Raw genomic sequence first — 16,293 nt, 5'->3', positions numbered from 1 at the left:
ACCCGGCTTATTTCTAGGGGCGGGGGACTCTAGACTCCACCACCGCCCGCTTTTGCCGGGCGGCGCGGCTGGGGCCCGGGCGGGGGGCGTTAGGGCTCTGAGAACGCCAGCCCCCCCCGGGTGCCGCCCGCCACCGGGTAGGAAGAAAGAGTGCGTGCGTGAACATCTGTGTTGTATCGACTTCACTCCTCTGGCACCGGCTTACTCACCGTGGCCCGATCTCATCTATCTCGCCACTGATCCCTTTCCTACGTCCTCCCCCCGGTCTGGAGTTCCCTCCCCCTCCATACAGGCCAGACCACCGCTCTCTCCACCTTCAGAGCATTATGCGGGTCGCATCTCCTCCAAGAGGCCTTCCCCGATTAAGGCCTCCCTTCCCCAGCTCGCTCTCCCTTCTGCGACGTCCATGCCCTTCCATCTGTGACCTTTAAATATTTGATATCTGCATCTAACCCCTCTCAACGCCACAGCGCTTACGCCCGTATCTTTAAATTACATATTATAAAATCGCTTATTTATATTGATGTCCGTCTCCCTCTCTAGGCCCGCCCCCAGATCCAGCCACCAGGCAGGAAAACAGCTGCAACCCTCCCAGGATGCTGAGTGAGGTGGGTAGAACACGAGCCGGTCGCTGCCCCGCCCCCAGCTCCGGGCCAAACGGGGGCGTCCACGGGCCCCCCACCACCCCCGTTGGCCCCGAGCACGGCCCGGGCCCACCCGCACCCAGCCCAACGCTGATCTCGGGCGGGGGCCGAGCCGCTCCCGGCTGGGGGACCCGCGGAGGGGCAGACCGCTTACGATTTTGCTCTCTATGAGGTCGCACACTATTTTGTTGTTGAAGTACTCGATGGGGGTCCAGCGGATTCCTTCTTGCACGTACTCCTCCTGCGAGACACAGGGCCGGGGCTCACCCTCCCCGCCCCTTCCCCCACCACGGTCCCGCCCTCGGGGGCGGGAGCCCACCCTCACCCTCACCAACGGGGATTCTCGGGTCCTGCCCTCTCCCCGGCGGGGAGGCCAGAAGGACAAGCAGCACAGCGTCACCCCCACCGTCAAATCTTTTATCCCTTCACCTCTCTAGACAGAGGCGCCACGGCGGAGGCCGGGAGGCTCCCAGGGCCGATGTGCTGAGGGGGCGTTTCCGGCACCTCCCGCTACCGGGCCGATGGCAGAGCCAAGGGGCCCCCCGGGGGGTCACCTGAGGGGTCCCGGGGCTTCTGGATGGGCCCGGCTGGTCTCGTGGGGCTCGGTTTACCTGTTCCGCCTTCAGGGTCAGCTCGATGAAAATCTGCTGCAGCTTCTCGTTCACAAAGTTGATGCAGAACTGCTCAAAGCCGTTTTTCTGCGAGGCACAACGGGAAGCTCTAGGGCGGGGGTTGGGGAGGGGGCAGGGGCAGAGACCTCCCTCCCCAAGAGAGAGAGAGACCACGTGGCCACCTTCTTGAGCCAGCGGGCGCATGGAGCATCTCCAAGCGGGACCCTGGGTTTCCCCGGCCTCCCAGCCCCACAGCCGGAAGCGGGCATCCTGGTTTCCCGCCGGCCACTATGGCCGGCAGGAGCAGCTGCCGCGGCAGACGAGGGGCAGGGAGGGCGCTGGGACAGCGGCGTCGGGAGCCATCCTAACGGGTCCCCTCTGCGGCCCTCCCCAATGTCCATCCGTCCACCTGCTGCTCCCCCCGGGGTCCTGCCGTTCGCTCACTCCCCCCAGTCGGCCCACTCCCCCAGCGGGTCTCGCTGACCGTCCGGTCGCTGTCCACCCTCTCCCCTCGTGGGTCCCGCCGACCGCCCGTCCCCCGGGGAGTCGAGGGGCGTGGTTTCTAATCCCAGCTCCTCCACTCGTTAGCTGTGTGACTTTGGGCAAGTCACTTTACTTCTCTGTGCCTCAGTTACCCCATCTATAAACTGGGGATGAAGACTGAGCCCAATGTGGGATAACCTGATGACCCGTATCTATCCCAGCATTTAGAACCGTGCTCGGCACATAGTAAGCGCTTAACAAATACCATAATTATCATCATTTGGTGGGGGACGGGTCCCCCAGGCCTCACCTGGAAGATTTCGAAGCCGTAGATGTCCAGGACGCCGATGTTGTACTCTTCGTGGTCCTTCTCCATGGCCTTGTTGATAGACTGTGGGGAGGAAGGCCAAGCACCGCCAGGTTAAACCTCCTCGCCAACGGTCACCCGGCAAACCCAGGCAGTGGCCGGTGGCCGGAGGGATGGGCCCCGCCCTGCTCTTGGCTTCCCATACTCCAAGCTCTTGGGGAGGAGGGAGGAGGGGAAAACAGCCTGGGGGGGTCTGGATTCTGAAGGGGAGGGAGGGGTCCTTCCCCCTTCTGACGCTCCCACAACAAACCAGGGGCCCCTCTGGCCTGACTCGGGGGACGCCGCTTTTAACGAGAAGCAGCATGGCCTAGTGGAAAAAGCGCGGGGCCTGGGAGTCACAGGATTTGAATTCTAATCCTGTCTCTGTCCCGTGTCTGAGGTGTAACCTTGGGCAGGTCACTTAACTTCTCTATGCCCCAGTTACCTCATCCGTAAAATGGGAATTAAGACCGTGAGCCCCATGGGGGACGGGGGCTGTGTCCAACCCAGTTTGCTTGTATCCACTTCAGGGTCTAGTAGAGGCTTGGCACATAGTAAGCACTTAACAAATACCACAATTATTACTGTTATTACTATTATCTGCTGTGTAACCTTGGGTAAGTCACTTAACTTCTCTGTGCCTCAGTTCCCTCATCTGCGAAATGGGGATTCGATACCTGTTCTCCCTCCGTACTTAGACCGTGAGGTCTATGCGGAACCTGATTATCTTGTATCTACCCCAGCAAGTAAGGTGGTAAGTAAAACCCCATTTTACAGAAGAGGAAACTGAGGCTCAGAGAAGTGACTCGCCCAAGGTCACACAAGTGGTGGAGCCGGAATTAGAACCCTTGACTTTCTGACTCCCAGGCCCGTGCTCTATCCACTAGGCCATGCTGCTTCCCAAAGCCGGCACTCTCGTTGAGCCACAGGATGTAAATATAAAACTGACTTCTGTGATCTGTTTTTTTTTATTCTTGTTAAGCACTCAGTATGTGCCAAACACTATTCTAAGCAGTGGGGTAGGTACAAGTCAATTAGGTTGGACCCAGTGCCTGTCCCACATGGGCCTCACAGTCCAAGTAGGAGGACGAACAGGAGAACTGAGGTACGGAGAAGTTAAGTGACTCGCCCAAGGTCACACAGCAAGCATTTGGCAGAGGCAGGACTCAAGCCCGGGTCTTTTGACTCCCAGGCCTGGGCTCTTTCCACTAGGTCAGGCTGCTTCCCCGAGTGGAGGCAGAGGGCACCGGGGGGGCGGGGAGGGGAAGAAGGCGGGCAAGGGTGAGTCCGATTTGCTCCCCGCAGTCGGCCAAGCACCACTTACGTCCACCAGGAAGTCGAAGACGCGGGCGTGCAGGGCCTTGGCCAGGGCGTCGCGGGTATAGCAGGCCTGCTCCACGTTCAGCGTCACGTGGATGGACTCGGACTTGCCGCCCCACTTGCTGTCCATCTGCCGGCTGGTCAGCTTCTCCCGCAGCCTGGCCTGGTTGATGCCCAGGAGGAAAGCCGGGAAGGCCAAGACTACGGGGCCCCGGCGGGGAGGCCGTGTCAGACACGGAGGAACGAACCGAACCCCAAGATCTGGGCCCCGCCCCCAGCCTCCAGCCCCCCTCTCTCCTCCCTGACCGAGCCACGGCCTGAATTGACCCCGGGAAGGCCGAGACCTCTCCCTCCAGAGTTGACCTGAGGATTATTAACGGAGGGAGGCCCCAGCCAAGTCCTTGCCCCCCGACCCAAAAAAAAGGAGACCCTCATCTCTTTATGGGCGGGGAACGTGTCCGCTAAGTCTGTTGTACCGTACTCTCCCAAGCGCTTATTCCAGTGCTCTGCACATGGTAAGCGCCCAACAGGTACCGCCGATCGATGGACTGATTGAAGGACGCGGCATCTCACCCGGCCCCGAGTTCCCCCGATCCCCGTGCGCCCTCCCCGATGCCGTGGGGACCACGGCCCGGCCCAGGCCGGAGCTTAACGCCGGCCCTGGGCCGCCTATAGCTCGTCCGGTCCGGAGCCGGACACTCCCCAAGAGAACCCGGACTCCCCTCCGTGAATCCAGCCGACGGTCGGCAGCGGTCGGGGGCCGGGGAGCCTCCAGGACCCGAGGATCCTGGAGAGACGAGGCTCTTCCCCGTCTCCCTGGTCGCCGGAGCCCAAGACCAGCCCTCCCTCCCCTGAAGCCACCGCCTGCGCCGGAGGAGACCAGCGATCGGAGAGAGCCCCCTCCCCACTACACAGGAGCTCTTGGGGAAGGGGGGGTTCCCGAAGCCCCCCTCTGGACTGTAAGGCACCCCTAGATTTTAAATTCGTTGTGGGCAAGGAACGTGTCTGTTTATTGTTATAGCGTACTCTCCCAAGTTCTTAGTACAGTGCTCTGCACACAGTAAGCGCTCAAGACGATTAAATGAATGAATGACAGGGAGGATCACGGGCCTCAGCCTTTGAAACCTGATCGTCTGGGTGGCGAAGCGAGAGCGGGGGGAGAAGTTCAAGGAAACAGCGTGAGCTGAAGCTGGACTGTAAACCAGACTAGATGAGACTGTAAGCTCACTGTGGGCAGGGAATGTGTTTATCGTTATACTGTCCTCTTCCAAGCGCTTAGAACAGTGCTCTGCACACAGTAAGCGCCCAGTTGAATGAATGAATGAACGGAGCGGGACGGGGGTGCGATCCCTGGGAGGGTCCATGCTGAGCTCTAGGGTCGGGGGAGGGGTTTGGTGCATGTGCGACTCCAGTCTGGTCGGAGCGTTCTTACACCAGATGGAATCTGTCCCCAGAGGAAGACGTGCAGCCGGAACCCCCAGGACGACCCAGAGGGATTTAGACAGATCCCTGGATAAGCATCTGTGCTGCATCAGTGGGAGAGAACCAGGGATAATAATAATAATGTTGCTATTTGTTAAGCGCTTACTATGTGCCGAGCACTGTTCTAATCGCTGGGGTAGATACAGGTTCATCGGGTCGTCCCACGCGGGGCTCACAGTCTTAATCCGCATTTTACAGATGAGGTCACCGAGGCACCGAGAAGTTAAGCGACTCGCCCACAGTCACACAGCTGCCAAGTGGCAGAACCAGGATTCGAACCCATGACCTCCGACTCCCAAGCCCGGGCTCTTTCCGCTGAGCCACGCTGCTTCTCTATGGATGGAGAGGGGAGGAGAGGGGGGAGTCGGGGCACTGGCTGGTCTATGCTGGGTCACCGAGGGGAGAGTCAGGAGTGTTGGATGGGTCGGGGCGGATCACTGAGGGAGAGACGGGGATGAGAGGGGCAAGACAGGGAGCAGCAGCATGGGCTAGTGGTTAAAGCGCAGGCCTGGGTTCTAATCCCGGCTCCGCCACGTGTCTGCTGTGTGACCGTGGGTAAGTCACTTTACTTCTCTGGGCCTCCGTTCCCTCATCTGTAAAATGGGGATTAAGACTGCGAGCCCTGTGTGGGACGGGGACTTTGTCCAACCCCATTTGCTTGTATCTACAAGTGCTTAGAACAGTGCTTGGCATAGAGTAAGCGCTTATCGAATACCATAATTACTATTATTAAGTCAGGGGCGTTGGATGGTGCGTGTTGGGTCACTGGGGGAGACTCAGGGGTGTTGGTTGGTTTGTGCACGGTCACTGGGGGAAAGGCAGGGGAGTTGGATGGTCCATCTCTAACCAGGAGGGCAGTCAACAAATGGTTCCTCTAAGTAACTGGTGCCATGGTCAGGGGACAAATGTCGGCCTGGGGCGGGGCGGGGATGGGAGGCTGGCCAAGGCCGGGGGCGGGAGGCTGGCCGGAGCCGGAGGAGGGGGCGGGAGGCTGGCCAGGGCCGGGGGGGGGGCGGGGGCGGGAGGCTGGCCAGGGCCGGGGGCAGGAGGCTGGCCAGGGCTGGGTGCGGGAGCGGGAGGCTGGCCAGGACAGGGAGGCGGGACTCGGGGGTTTTGTTCTCATCTTCCTCCCCGTCGTCACGGTGGGCAACGCTCGCCAGCTGGGAGTCAGTGCCCATTTCCTCTTCGTCCGATCAAGAGCCTTATTTGGCAAGGAAAGATCCCGGCAGCCAGTTTCCCACTGCCGGGTCAGCAGGGAGTGGGAGGTGATTTCCAACTGTCTAAATTTATCCTTCCGGGCAGAGTGCTGAGATGCCAAGAAATGTTCTCTTGGGTGGTGGCCGGTGGGGACGGGACGGGCCCTCTGGTTGGAGGGCGGGGGGTGGGGGCAACGGAAGCCGTGGGGGGGGAGGGGAGCCGGGGGGGGAGGGACCCCCCCCCCCATTCCCAGGTGAGGAGGCCCCGGAAGCCCGGGGTAAGGATGTGCCCGCCACCACTTCCCGAGGGCCGAAGCCGGCACCTCGCGGCCTCTGCTGCTGCCCACTCCCGGCCCCTCCTAGGGAGGCATCCCTCCCTGCCACCCGGGCCCTCGAACCCGGTGCCACGAAGCAAGCGGCCACTATAAAGTCGAAACCGGAAACGGGCAAAGAGGTGACAACGGCGTGAGTGCCCCCGTCACGGCTCGAGGACCGCGGGCACGTCTTGCTCCACCAGCACCAGGCGGATCATCCCGTACGGTCCCCTGGCCAGGCCCCCCAAACCGCCGCGTCTCCTCGGGTCCCTGGCCCCAGCGGGCATGAGCACTCACACTCCTCGCTCTCCACGGCGGCGTAGTTCCCGACCTCCTTGAAGCTGATGTTGCCCAGGTGCAGCACCCCGGCCACGATCTGCAGCACCAGCGTCTGCTCCTCCGCGAAGATGCCGATCACGTTCATGGCGTGCTGGACGGGAGAGGCGCCGGTCAGCCCCCGACGCGGACCCGCCCCCCGCTCGGGGCGACCGCCCGGCCTCCGGTCCGACTCTGGGAACGCCCGGACTCGGGACGGGGCAGAGGTGAGTGGCGGACAACCCGGGAGGTCAAGCGTTTATAGCCGCGATTTGTTTTCGTGTCCACCTCTCCCGCTAGACCATAAGCTCCTTGTGGGCAGGGAACGTGTCTACCCTGTCGTGTTGTACTCTCCGAAGCGCTGAGTACCGTGCTCTGCACACAGGAAACGCTCAGTAAACGCCACCGATCGATCGATCGGTAACTGCCCGCACAGGTCGGATCACGGCTCTCTCCGGATCTAGAGGCGCGTTGGAGTGGAAGCTCCTTGTGGGCGGGGGACGGACTGCTTCTTTGCTTTGTACTTTTCCCAGAACTCAACCAAGGGCACCGCACCCAGATTGTCGTGCTAAGGTGGAAGTAGGGCTTACGTGGGGGTTGGAGAGGAGAGGACCCGGTTTTCCTGGGGAGAGCCAGGCCAGGGAGGGCGCGAGGCCAAGGCGGGAAGTAAGGGGAGGGTTGGGCGGGTCGGCGGACCCGTCCCCACCGTGACCCAGGTCAACGGAAACGCCGGGATCTCTGCCCTCCGTCACGTCTCCAATCCCCAAGCCCCCTCGGTCCTTACGGCAACCAGACGGGTCCCCGGGCCGCTTCCCCCCCTTCCGATTTCCAACCCTCTGCGGCTCTGAATCACCTCCAGCGCCAGCGCGGGGGTCGAGGGGACCCCCGAGACCTTCCTCCGACCTCCCCGGTCCACCCCGGCGGGCCGCCATCAAAGAGAAACCAAACCACCGATGGCGCCCTGGATGACCACGGGCCCCGGCCCGGCCAGAGACGGAAGGATGTCCCCGGGCCGGTGGCCCCCGCCTCCGCCCCTACCAACGTCTCCTGGAAGTCGCGCCGGTCGTCGATGTCGTCCACCCTGTAGGACCCCGAGAGGCTCAGGTAGTAGTAATAGTCCATGCTGGTGATGCCCAGGCCGTGCTTCTGCTCCGGGGAGGCCCCTTCGATCAGCTTCCGTGCGGGGAGATGGGTGGGAATGAGGACCCCGGCCCAGGGCACGATCCCCCAGCCCCGAAGCAGACTGGTCTGGCCCTTTCCCCTCTGGACCGTAAGCTCCTTGTGGGCAGGGAATGTGTCTGTTCTATTGCTATACTGTACTCTCCCGAGTGCTCAGTACAGTGCTCTGCACACAGTAAGCACCCAATAAATACGATTTACTGACTGACCGACTGGGCTGGCCCCGTCCCTCTAGCTTGCGAGCTCACCGTGGACAGGGAATGTGTCTGTTATATTGCTATATTGTTCTCTCCCAAGCGCTTAGTGTAGGGCTCTGCATGCCAGAAGCGCTCAATAAATACGACTGATTGACCCCTCTGGGAGATCTCCCCCTCGCAGGGCAGCCAGGACGACTGGGGGTGGGGGTGGTCAGGCGACAGGCGACAGCCCCCACTCACCTGGTAAAAGATGTGGAAGCTCCGCTCCCCGACGTTCCTCATCACCACCCGCGACTTCTCCAGGAGGAAGTTGGAGATCTTTCCGCCGTCCGGCTCCCCGCCGGGGCTGAACTGGATTTCGAAATACTTCCCCTGCGGGAGACGGTCGTGGTCGTCCGGGAATCCCGGCCGGAGCCCCAAGGTGCCTGCGGCGGAGGTGTGACCCCCTCTGGGCGGCTCCTTCCCCCGCACCCCTTACCCTTCTGGCTCACTACTACTGAGGGACGCGGGGACACTGGCTAAATCAGCGTGGACGTTCCTAGAGGGCAGGGAACGTGTCTGTAATGGTAACGGTATTTCTTAACAAGCGCTTTACTCCGTGCAAAGTACGGTGCCGAGAGCTTAGAAGACATGAGTGAGAAGCGCTTAGGACAGGGCTTCATACCCTCTTGGCGTTCAGCAGATCCCATCATTCCTGCCGGTCCCCTCTCCTGCTTGCCCGCCCACCCTGGTAGCGCTCCGGGTTGCTAGAGGAAGCCCCCGACCGCAGGTTTCCCTCGTTTCTGGCTTCCCGCTCGCTCGGTCACTCAGGGGCCGAAGCGGACCAGGAGCTGACTCGGAGAACGATGGGGACGGATGCCTCCTGCCCTCTGAGAAGGTCCATGGGGTCCCTTGAGGAGAGACCCAACCCTCGGGTGGCCAAGAAGCCAGTGGAGGGGTGGCCGAGAGGCCAGGGGGCTAGGTAATAAGAATAATGGTATTTCTTGAGCACTTACTATGGGCTAAGCACCGCACAAAGCGCTGGGGTGGATAGAAGATCATCGGTTAGGACAAGGCCCCAGTCCCCCACGGGGCTCACAGTCTAAGGGGGAGGGAGAACGGGCGTCGAAGGCCCGTTTTACAGACGAGGAAACGGAGGCACGGAGGACACTCACGAAGCGGCTGGAGTTGTTGTTCCGCACGGTCTTGGCGTTCCCGAAGGCCTCCAGCAGCGGGTTGGACTGGAGGATGATGTCCTTCACGTGCTGCGAGGGCGAGACACCGACGGGAGGCCGGCTCGGGAACGGCTCCTCCCCTCCCCCCCCCGCTCGCCCCCGGCACCGGCCCCGGTCGACCCTCCACGACGAGGCGCCCCGGGTCCCGCCGGCCGTTCCCTCGCGGAACCGCTGCCCGCTCCGGGACGGTCTCCCCGGCCACCCTCACCCCGGGGCTCAACGGGCGAGCGAGGCTGAGCCGGCAGTGACCTCCCCGCCGGGGCCGCCGCGCCGTCTGGCCTGCTCACCTGCACCTTGGGGCCTCCGCCGGAGATTCTGGAGATGTAACTCATGATGTACTTGGCGGCCACCGTCTTCCCCGCCCCGCTCTCCCCGCTGAGGAGAGAACGGAAACGCGCCTCTGAGAGGGTCCCACCGGGAACGCTCGGGAAACGCTTCGACCCCGGGGGACCGGAGGGACGCCCAGGAAGCATGGACCCCTGGGGTCTGGACTCAGCCGGACGAGCCAGAGGACCAGGAGCAGCGTCGCACGGTGGCCAGAGCCCGGGCCCGGGAGCCAGAAGGTCGTGGGTTCTAATCCCGGCTCCTCCACTTGTCTGCCGTGTGACCTTGGGTAAATCACTTCTCTTCTCTGGGGCCTCAGTTACCTCACCCTTAAAATGGGGATTGAGACTGTGAACCCAATGTGCGACAGGGACTGTGGTGCTTGTATCCACCCCAGTGTTTAGAACAGAGCCCGGGACACAGTAAGCGCTTAACAAATACCATAAATATTATCAAGGAGAGGGTGTGTGTGCACACGGGGGCAACCGAAAGGGTCCCATACCCTCCTCCCACCCCCCACCGATTTCGACTTTAGTAGTTGTGCCCTTCCTCCGCAGACGCACCCACAACCATGAGGTTCGCTACACAAACGGACTTACACACACCACTATTTAAGCACTTACCCACCCACCCAGTCATCTCCCCATTCTCTTTGACCTCTAAGCCGTGTCCTTCTCCCCCAGGATAGTTCCAGCTACAAACTCCGCAATGACGCTCTCTCCCCACCTCCAAAACCCTATTAAAATCACATCTCCTCCAAGAGGCCTCCCCAGACTAAGCCCTCATTTCCTCACCCTCCCCTCCGTGACCTCCTTACGCTTGGATTTTCACCCTTTATTCGCCCCACCCTCTGCTCCACGGCACTTCGGTGCAAATCCAAGATTTACTTATTTATGCTGAAGTCGGTCTCCCCCTCTTGCTTGCTGTGGGCAGGGAACGTGTCTATCATCTCCGTTTTATTGCACTCTCCCGACCGCTGTGTACAACGCTCTGCACAAAGTAAGCAGTCACTAAATATTACTGATTGAATGACTGACAGTCACCCCACAGCGTTACGCACGTATCCTTACACTCTGCCATTCATCCCTTCCGTAATTTAATGTCCGTCCCCAACTCTAGCTCCTTTCGGGGCAGGGATCACGTCTACTAACCCTATTGTAATTGTCCTCTCCCAAGCACTTGGTTCAGTGTTCTGCACACGAGGGCACTCAATAAATACCGCTGATTGACTGACGGACTCCTCCACTTCCAGAAAAAGCCTCTCCCACGGGAATAAACCAACTGGAAACAGCGTTTCATGTAGACTGACTTACTACCGTGGCCCTCCATCAACCACGCGAATTGTCGAGTCCATCGGCTCAACCTGAGTCGGCTGTGGTTTTGGTTTTATTTTTCTTTTTTGATATTTGTTAAGCACTTCCTACGCGTCAAAAGCCATTCCAAACGCTGGGGTCGGTCCAAGTGAATTAGGTCGGACACAGTCCCCGTCCCGCGGGAGGCTCATCGCCTAAGTAGGCGGAAGAACGGATATCCCCATTTCACAGTTGAGGAAAGCGAGGCACAGGGAAGTGAAGTGACTTGCCCAAGGTCACACGGCAAGTAACGGCAGAGCGGGGATTAGAACCCAGGTCCTCTGACTTCCAGGCCCGTGCTCTTTCCACTAGGCCACGCTGCTTCTCCGATTAAAAGAAGAGCAGAGCAGTAGGCCCTCTGAGGCCCCAAACCATCTGTGGGCTTGCTGCTGGATTCTTTATTTTAGGAGTTCCGAGACGCAATAATAAGACAATATTAATCACATCCTGAACAACAAAGAACTCCTTTCCTGTTGCTTGGCTTTGCGGCGTGGAGTTAGAGATTCTTTTATACTCAGCGATTCCTTCCTTCCGCTAGAAGACCTCATTGCCCGCCCAGCTGACTTAACAGGGTCTGCACCAGGCCATTGGCCTGCAAGCTTCCTGTGTCTCTCTGGTGAGGAGGGGCCGGCGTTAAATCACGGAGGTCAGGGAGGCGGCGGGACCTAGTGGATAGAGCCCGGGTCTGGGAGTCAGAAGGACCTGGGTTCTAATCCCGGCTCTGCCGCTTGTCTGCTGTGTGATCTTGGGCAAGTCACTTCACTTCTCTGTGCCTCAGTTCCCTCATCTGTAAAGTAGGATTAAGACTGCGAGTCCCATAGGGGGCAGGGACTGGGTCCAACCCGACTGGCTTGTACTTACACCAGCGATCAGAATAGTGCTTAAGAGCTTAACGAATCCCACAGTTATTATTATTATCATCCTAGTTTAGCCACAGACTTGCTTTGTGATCTCCCACAAGTTACTAGGCCTCTCTGGGCCTCGGTTTACTCCTCTAAAAAATGGGGATAAGATACCTGCTCTTCCTCCCTCGTGGCTTGTGAGACCCCGGGTGGGACGGGGACTGTGACCCGTTTGATTTTTTTTTTTAATTTAAAATGGTATTAAGCCCTTACTATGTGCCGTGCACTGTACTAAGCACTGGGGAAGGCACCGGATAATCAGGTTGGACACAGTCCCTGTTCCGCATGAGGCTCCCAGTCTAAGTGGGAGGTAAACAGGTTTACCCCCGTTTTACGGATGAGGAAACCGAGGCCCAGAGAAATGAACTCACAGGCCCAAGTGCTTATTACAGTGTTCTGCGCACAGTAAGCGCTCAATAAATACGACTGGCTGACTGACCGAATGACCCGGACTCCAGCTGGGGGAAAATACGCCCTGGACGCTTGTTTTCTTTACACTAAGGGAACCATCAGCTGTCCTGATCTAAGGCACTTCAACACAAAACCGGCACCGATTTCGAGTGGAACATCAAGTCAGATGGGACCTAATAGGACATAACTTCACGTTTCCACACGGAGAAGTGACCGAAACATGCGGTGTAAATTCAACAAGGAGACGAGGACATCATTTCTGGGAAAATGACCGTCTTCCGACAGTGACGTAGTTATGAGGCTTAAATCTCCTCCTATCTGTATTCTGTAGTAGCCTCTCCCATTAGACTGTAAACTCCTTGAGGGGAGGGCTTTGTCTTCTACTGGCCGAGAGGAAAGAGCCCGGGACTGCAAGTCGGCTACCCTGACTGCTAATCCCAGCTCCGCTTGCCAGATGGGTGACCTTGGGTAAGTCATTTAACCTCTCTGTGCTTCAGTTTCCTCGTCCGTCGAATGGGGATTAAAACTCTGCTCCTGTTTACCCTCCCTCTTAAACGGTGAGCTCTGGATGGGACAGGGACTGTGTCCACTCTGATGATCTTGTATCCACTTCAGTGCTTAGCACAGTGCTCAACACCTAGTGAGGACTTAATCATAATATTCATTCATTCAATATTCATTCATTCATTCAATAGTATTTATTGAGCGCTTACTATGTGCAGAGCACTGTACTAAGCGCTTGGGATGAACAAGTCGGCAACAGATAGAGACAGTCCCTGCCGTTTGACGGGCTTACAGTCTAATCGGGGGAGACGGACAGACAAGAACAATGGCACTAAACAGCGTAATAACGTTGGTATTTGTTAAGCGCTTACTATGTGCAGAGCACCGTTCTAAGCGCTGGGGTAGACACAGGGGAATCAGGTTGTCCCAAGTGGGGGTCACAGTCTTAATCCCCATTTTACAGATGAGGTACCTGAGGCGCAGAGAAGTGAAGTGACTTGCCCACGGTCGCACAGCTGACGAGTGGCAGAGCCGGGATTCGAACCCATGACCTCCGACTCCAAAGCCCGGGCTCTTGCCACTGAGCCACGCTGCTTCTCCAGTTCTAATCCTGGCTCCGCCACCTGTCTGCCGGGTGACCTCGGGTGAGTCACTTACTTCTCTGTGCCTCGGTTCCCCGGAGTGGGACGGTCCCGGCCCCGCGAGCACCGTCCCCGGCGAGCCTCGCACCGACGGGGGGGCCCGTCGATAGACGGGAGCCGCCCTCCCTCCTGCCCCGGGGTTCACACCCTAATTAGTCACTGGGCCCCACCTGCCACTTAGCAGACTCCTTTCATCCCAAACCTCAAAGCCCCAGACGGGCAGCGCCGCCCGCCTCACCCGACTCTCGCCTCGTCCCTGGAGGGTGGGCCACGGGGCCACTGGCTGGACGGGCCCCGGTGAGTCGGCGCCCTGGCCCGAGACGCAGACCCGCCCCCCGGCTCCCGGCGGTCCCGGGTCCACCGGACCCCCACCCGACGTGACCCAACACGGGGAGGTGGGTAGAGGGGAAGGAAGGGGCTCTGTCCACCACAGGGGGCCGTGACCCTGCAACCCTGCAGGCCCGGCGGACTCCCCCGCCGGCCCACTGCACTGAACAAATCGCGGTCCCCCTCTGATATCGTTCCCTGGCCCGAGACCCGACCTCCGGCCGCCGGCCCCTAGCCGACTGACTGTCCGGGCGGCTGGAGAAACCAAGGCGGGCCCCGTTTGGTTTCTCCATCCCTTTCCTAACGGAAGAGGCCACGTACGGTACCACCGGAGGCGGCGCCTCCCCATCACCCAGAATTCCCCGCGGGCCACCCGGGCCCACCAGCTGCTTCCGGTGCCAAGCGGGGCTGGGGATGAGGGAAACGGGGAGGGGTCGTCCATCCAGAGCCCGGATCGGGACTCCTGCGACCCCCACCTCCCTCCGCCGGCCTCGCCCCGATTGGCGACCGTCGGCTGAGCACTGACTGAGGGCCGGTGACCTCCCCGCTGACGGTCCTACCTCCCCAGCTCGCCCACAGGGGCCGGGCGCTACCCACCCACAGCCAACGCCGCGTCTCCGGCTGGAGTTTCCAAGGACAAAGCAGACCCCGAGGAATCCCCCCCGACCGGAAGAGGAGGAAAAGTCACTGGCTGAGCCGTGCCCCCCACCTCCTCCCCCGACCCTGGATCCCGGCTCCCGCCTTGGCGTCTCCCTAACTCGAGCCCGGGCAGCCCCCGTTGCAGCCTCGGGGGCTTCCGGCTGCGGGAACACCTGGGAACCCGTTGGCGGTGAGGATGCTGGAGGTGGGCGGCTCCCCCTTCCCACCCTGGCCCCTTCTTTCTCCTCCTCGCCCCAGGGCCCGCCCGACTCAGAATGCCCAGTTGGTGGGAGAGGTGTCAGCCCGGGGGTCCCGACTGACCCAGGAGAGGCTGGGGGGCGGAGAGAGAGCTCGGCTCAAGCCAAGGCCCAAGAGCTTCTCCACTGCTCCTCGCTCCTGCTTGAGCTGCGAGCCCGGGAAGAGGGGTAAGGGTGGGGCTGGGGTCTGCCCTCTGTTAGCGACTCCCCTCCCCCTCCGACCATTTCTCCCAGTCCCGCCTCTGCTCAACAGCCCGGTCTGGTGACTCGGGCTTCCCGTCCGGCCAAGACGGCCAGCTCTCTCGGAGGGCTGGGTGGAGACGGCGGCTCGACTCCCTCTCTCCGGGAGAGGGGGAGGCGGGCGCTAACGACGGGCCTCGGGAAGTCGTCCCCGCGGGCCGGGGCTTGCCCGCTCGCCCATCTGGGGGAGTCAACCGGGCGCCCCTACCCAACCCTCGTCCCCTTCAAGCGGCCCCTCCCCGGCCTGGGATCCGGTCCTCCGGGCCCGGAGGGACGGCGGCGCGTACCTGATGATGACGCACTGATTTTCCCGGTCGATGATCATGTTCCTGTACATGTGGTCGGCGAGAGCGTAGATGTGGGGGGGGTTTTCATACTGAGCCTGGAGGAGAGAGAAGACGAGCCGCGAGGGCCAAGCTCGACATCAAATCCGCCACGCATCCACTCCCCGACTCCGGCGAGGAAGTCCTAGACGTCCCCCACCCCGGACCGGCCCACCTCTCTCTCGATGAGGTCTCGGCCGGGGCGTCCGCCTCGCTCGGCCCCACGCGCGCCCACCAGTGCCCCGGCTAGCGGGATCGGCCGGCGTAGAGCAATGGCCGGAAGCGGAGGTCGACGCCGCGGCATTGGTGTGGGGTGACCATCGCCGCCTCCGTCGCCAGGCCCCCAACTCTAGGACCAGCCCCGCCCAGGCCCTTCTGGAAATGGGTGGCGAGAGCCGCGGAGGTCCCAGGCTCTCCCCGGCACCCCGGGCCCCTGCGCTGGCTCCTCACTGGCCACACCCCGGGGCCCCACCGGCCACGGCACTTGGCGTCACCGAGGAAACGTTCCCGTGGGCCTCTCGCCAAGAGGAGGAAAGAGAGAGCGGAGAAGCTGGGGCTGGCGGGCAGGGAGGCTGGGAGGGTCAAACCCTCTGTCTCTGCCCCCATTCTGAGAAGACGACATTGCCCCCTCCCCGCTAACAAGGCAGGCCCCCCTGGTTGTCGCCCCATCTCAGGGCGGGGGCCGGGCCTGGCACTCGGGGGATCCACCGGCCGACTGTGAAATCTCGGGCAACTTGCTTAGTCTCTCTGGGACTCAGTCTGCTCATCCGCTAAATGGTTCTGCTCAAATACTTGCCTCTCCCTCCCAGGGATGCTGTGAAGAGACAATGAGATCAGCAGTGGGAAAGCGCTTTGGGAAGATCACAGTGGTTGATACCCTGAAGGCACCACTGTGGGGAACCACTGCCCTGACGTGCCATCTTGGGTGAGTCTCTCGATCTCCCTGGGCCTCAGTTTCCTCAGTGGAAAGAACACGGGCCTGGGAGTCAGAAAGACTTGGGTTCTAATTCCGACTCTGCCACATGCCTCCTGTGGGACCTTGGATAAGTCACTTCACTTCTCTGGACCTGAT

At 60.8% G+C, this 16,293-nt stretch overlaps 1 protein-coding gene across 1 annotated transcript in view; it reads right to left on the bottom strand.

Annotated features, from left to right (window-relative positions):
- MYO1E (myosin IE) overlaps window positions 1-16,293 on the bottom strand; it is an 86,038-nt gene that overhangs the window by 11,833 nt on the left and 57,912 nt on the right. The window contains exons 4-13 of the mRNA XM_029070831.1: window positions 15,186-15,280; window positions 9,589-9,676; window positions 9,242-9,331; window positions 8,328-8,459; window positions 7,750-7,884; window positions 6,694-6,826; window positions 3,409-3,605; window positions 2,049-2,129; window positions 1,256-1,342; window positions 799-885 (exon numbers count right to left, since the gene is read on the bottom strand). Of these exons, the coding sequence (XP_028926664.1) occupies window positions 799-885; window positions 1,256-1,342; window positions 2,049-2,129; window positions 3,409-3,605; window positions 6,694-6,826; window positions 7,750-7,884; window positions 8,328-8,459; window positions 9,242-9,331; window positions 9,589-9,676; window positions 15,186-15,280 (1,125 nt within the window). The remainder of the gene's footprint in view (window positions 1-798; window positions 886-1,255; window positions 1,343-2,048; window positions 2,130-3,408; window positions 3,606-6,693; window positions 6,827-7,749; window positions 7,885-8,327; window positions 8,460-9,241; window positions 9,332-9,588; window positions 9,677-15,185; window positions 15,281-16,293) is intronic.

Source organism: Ornithorhynchus anatinus, chromosome 8 (genome assembly GCF_004115215.2).
Source record: "Ornithorhynchus anatinus isolate Pmale09 chromosome 8, mOrnAna1.pri.v4, whole genome shotgun sequence".
Taxonomy (NCBI): domain Eukaryota; kingdom Metazoa; phylum Chordata; class Mammalia; order Monotremata; family Ornithorhynchidae; genus Ornithorhynchus; species Ornithorhynchus anatinus.
Note: the sequence above shows the minus strand (reverse complement) of the source record. Positions and strands in the feature narration are given on the sequence as shown.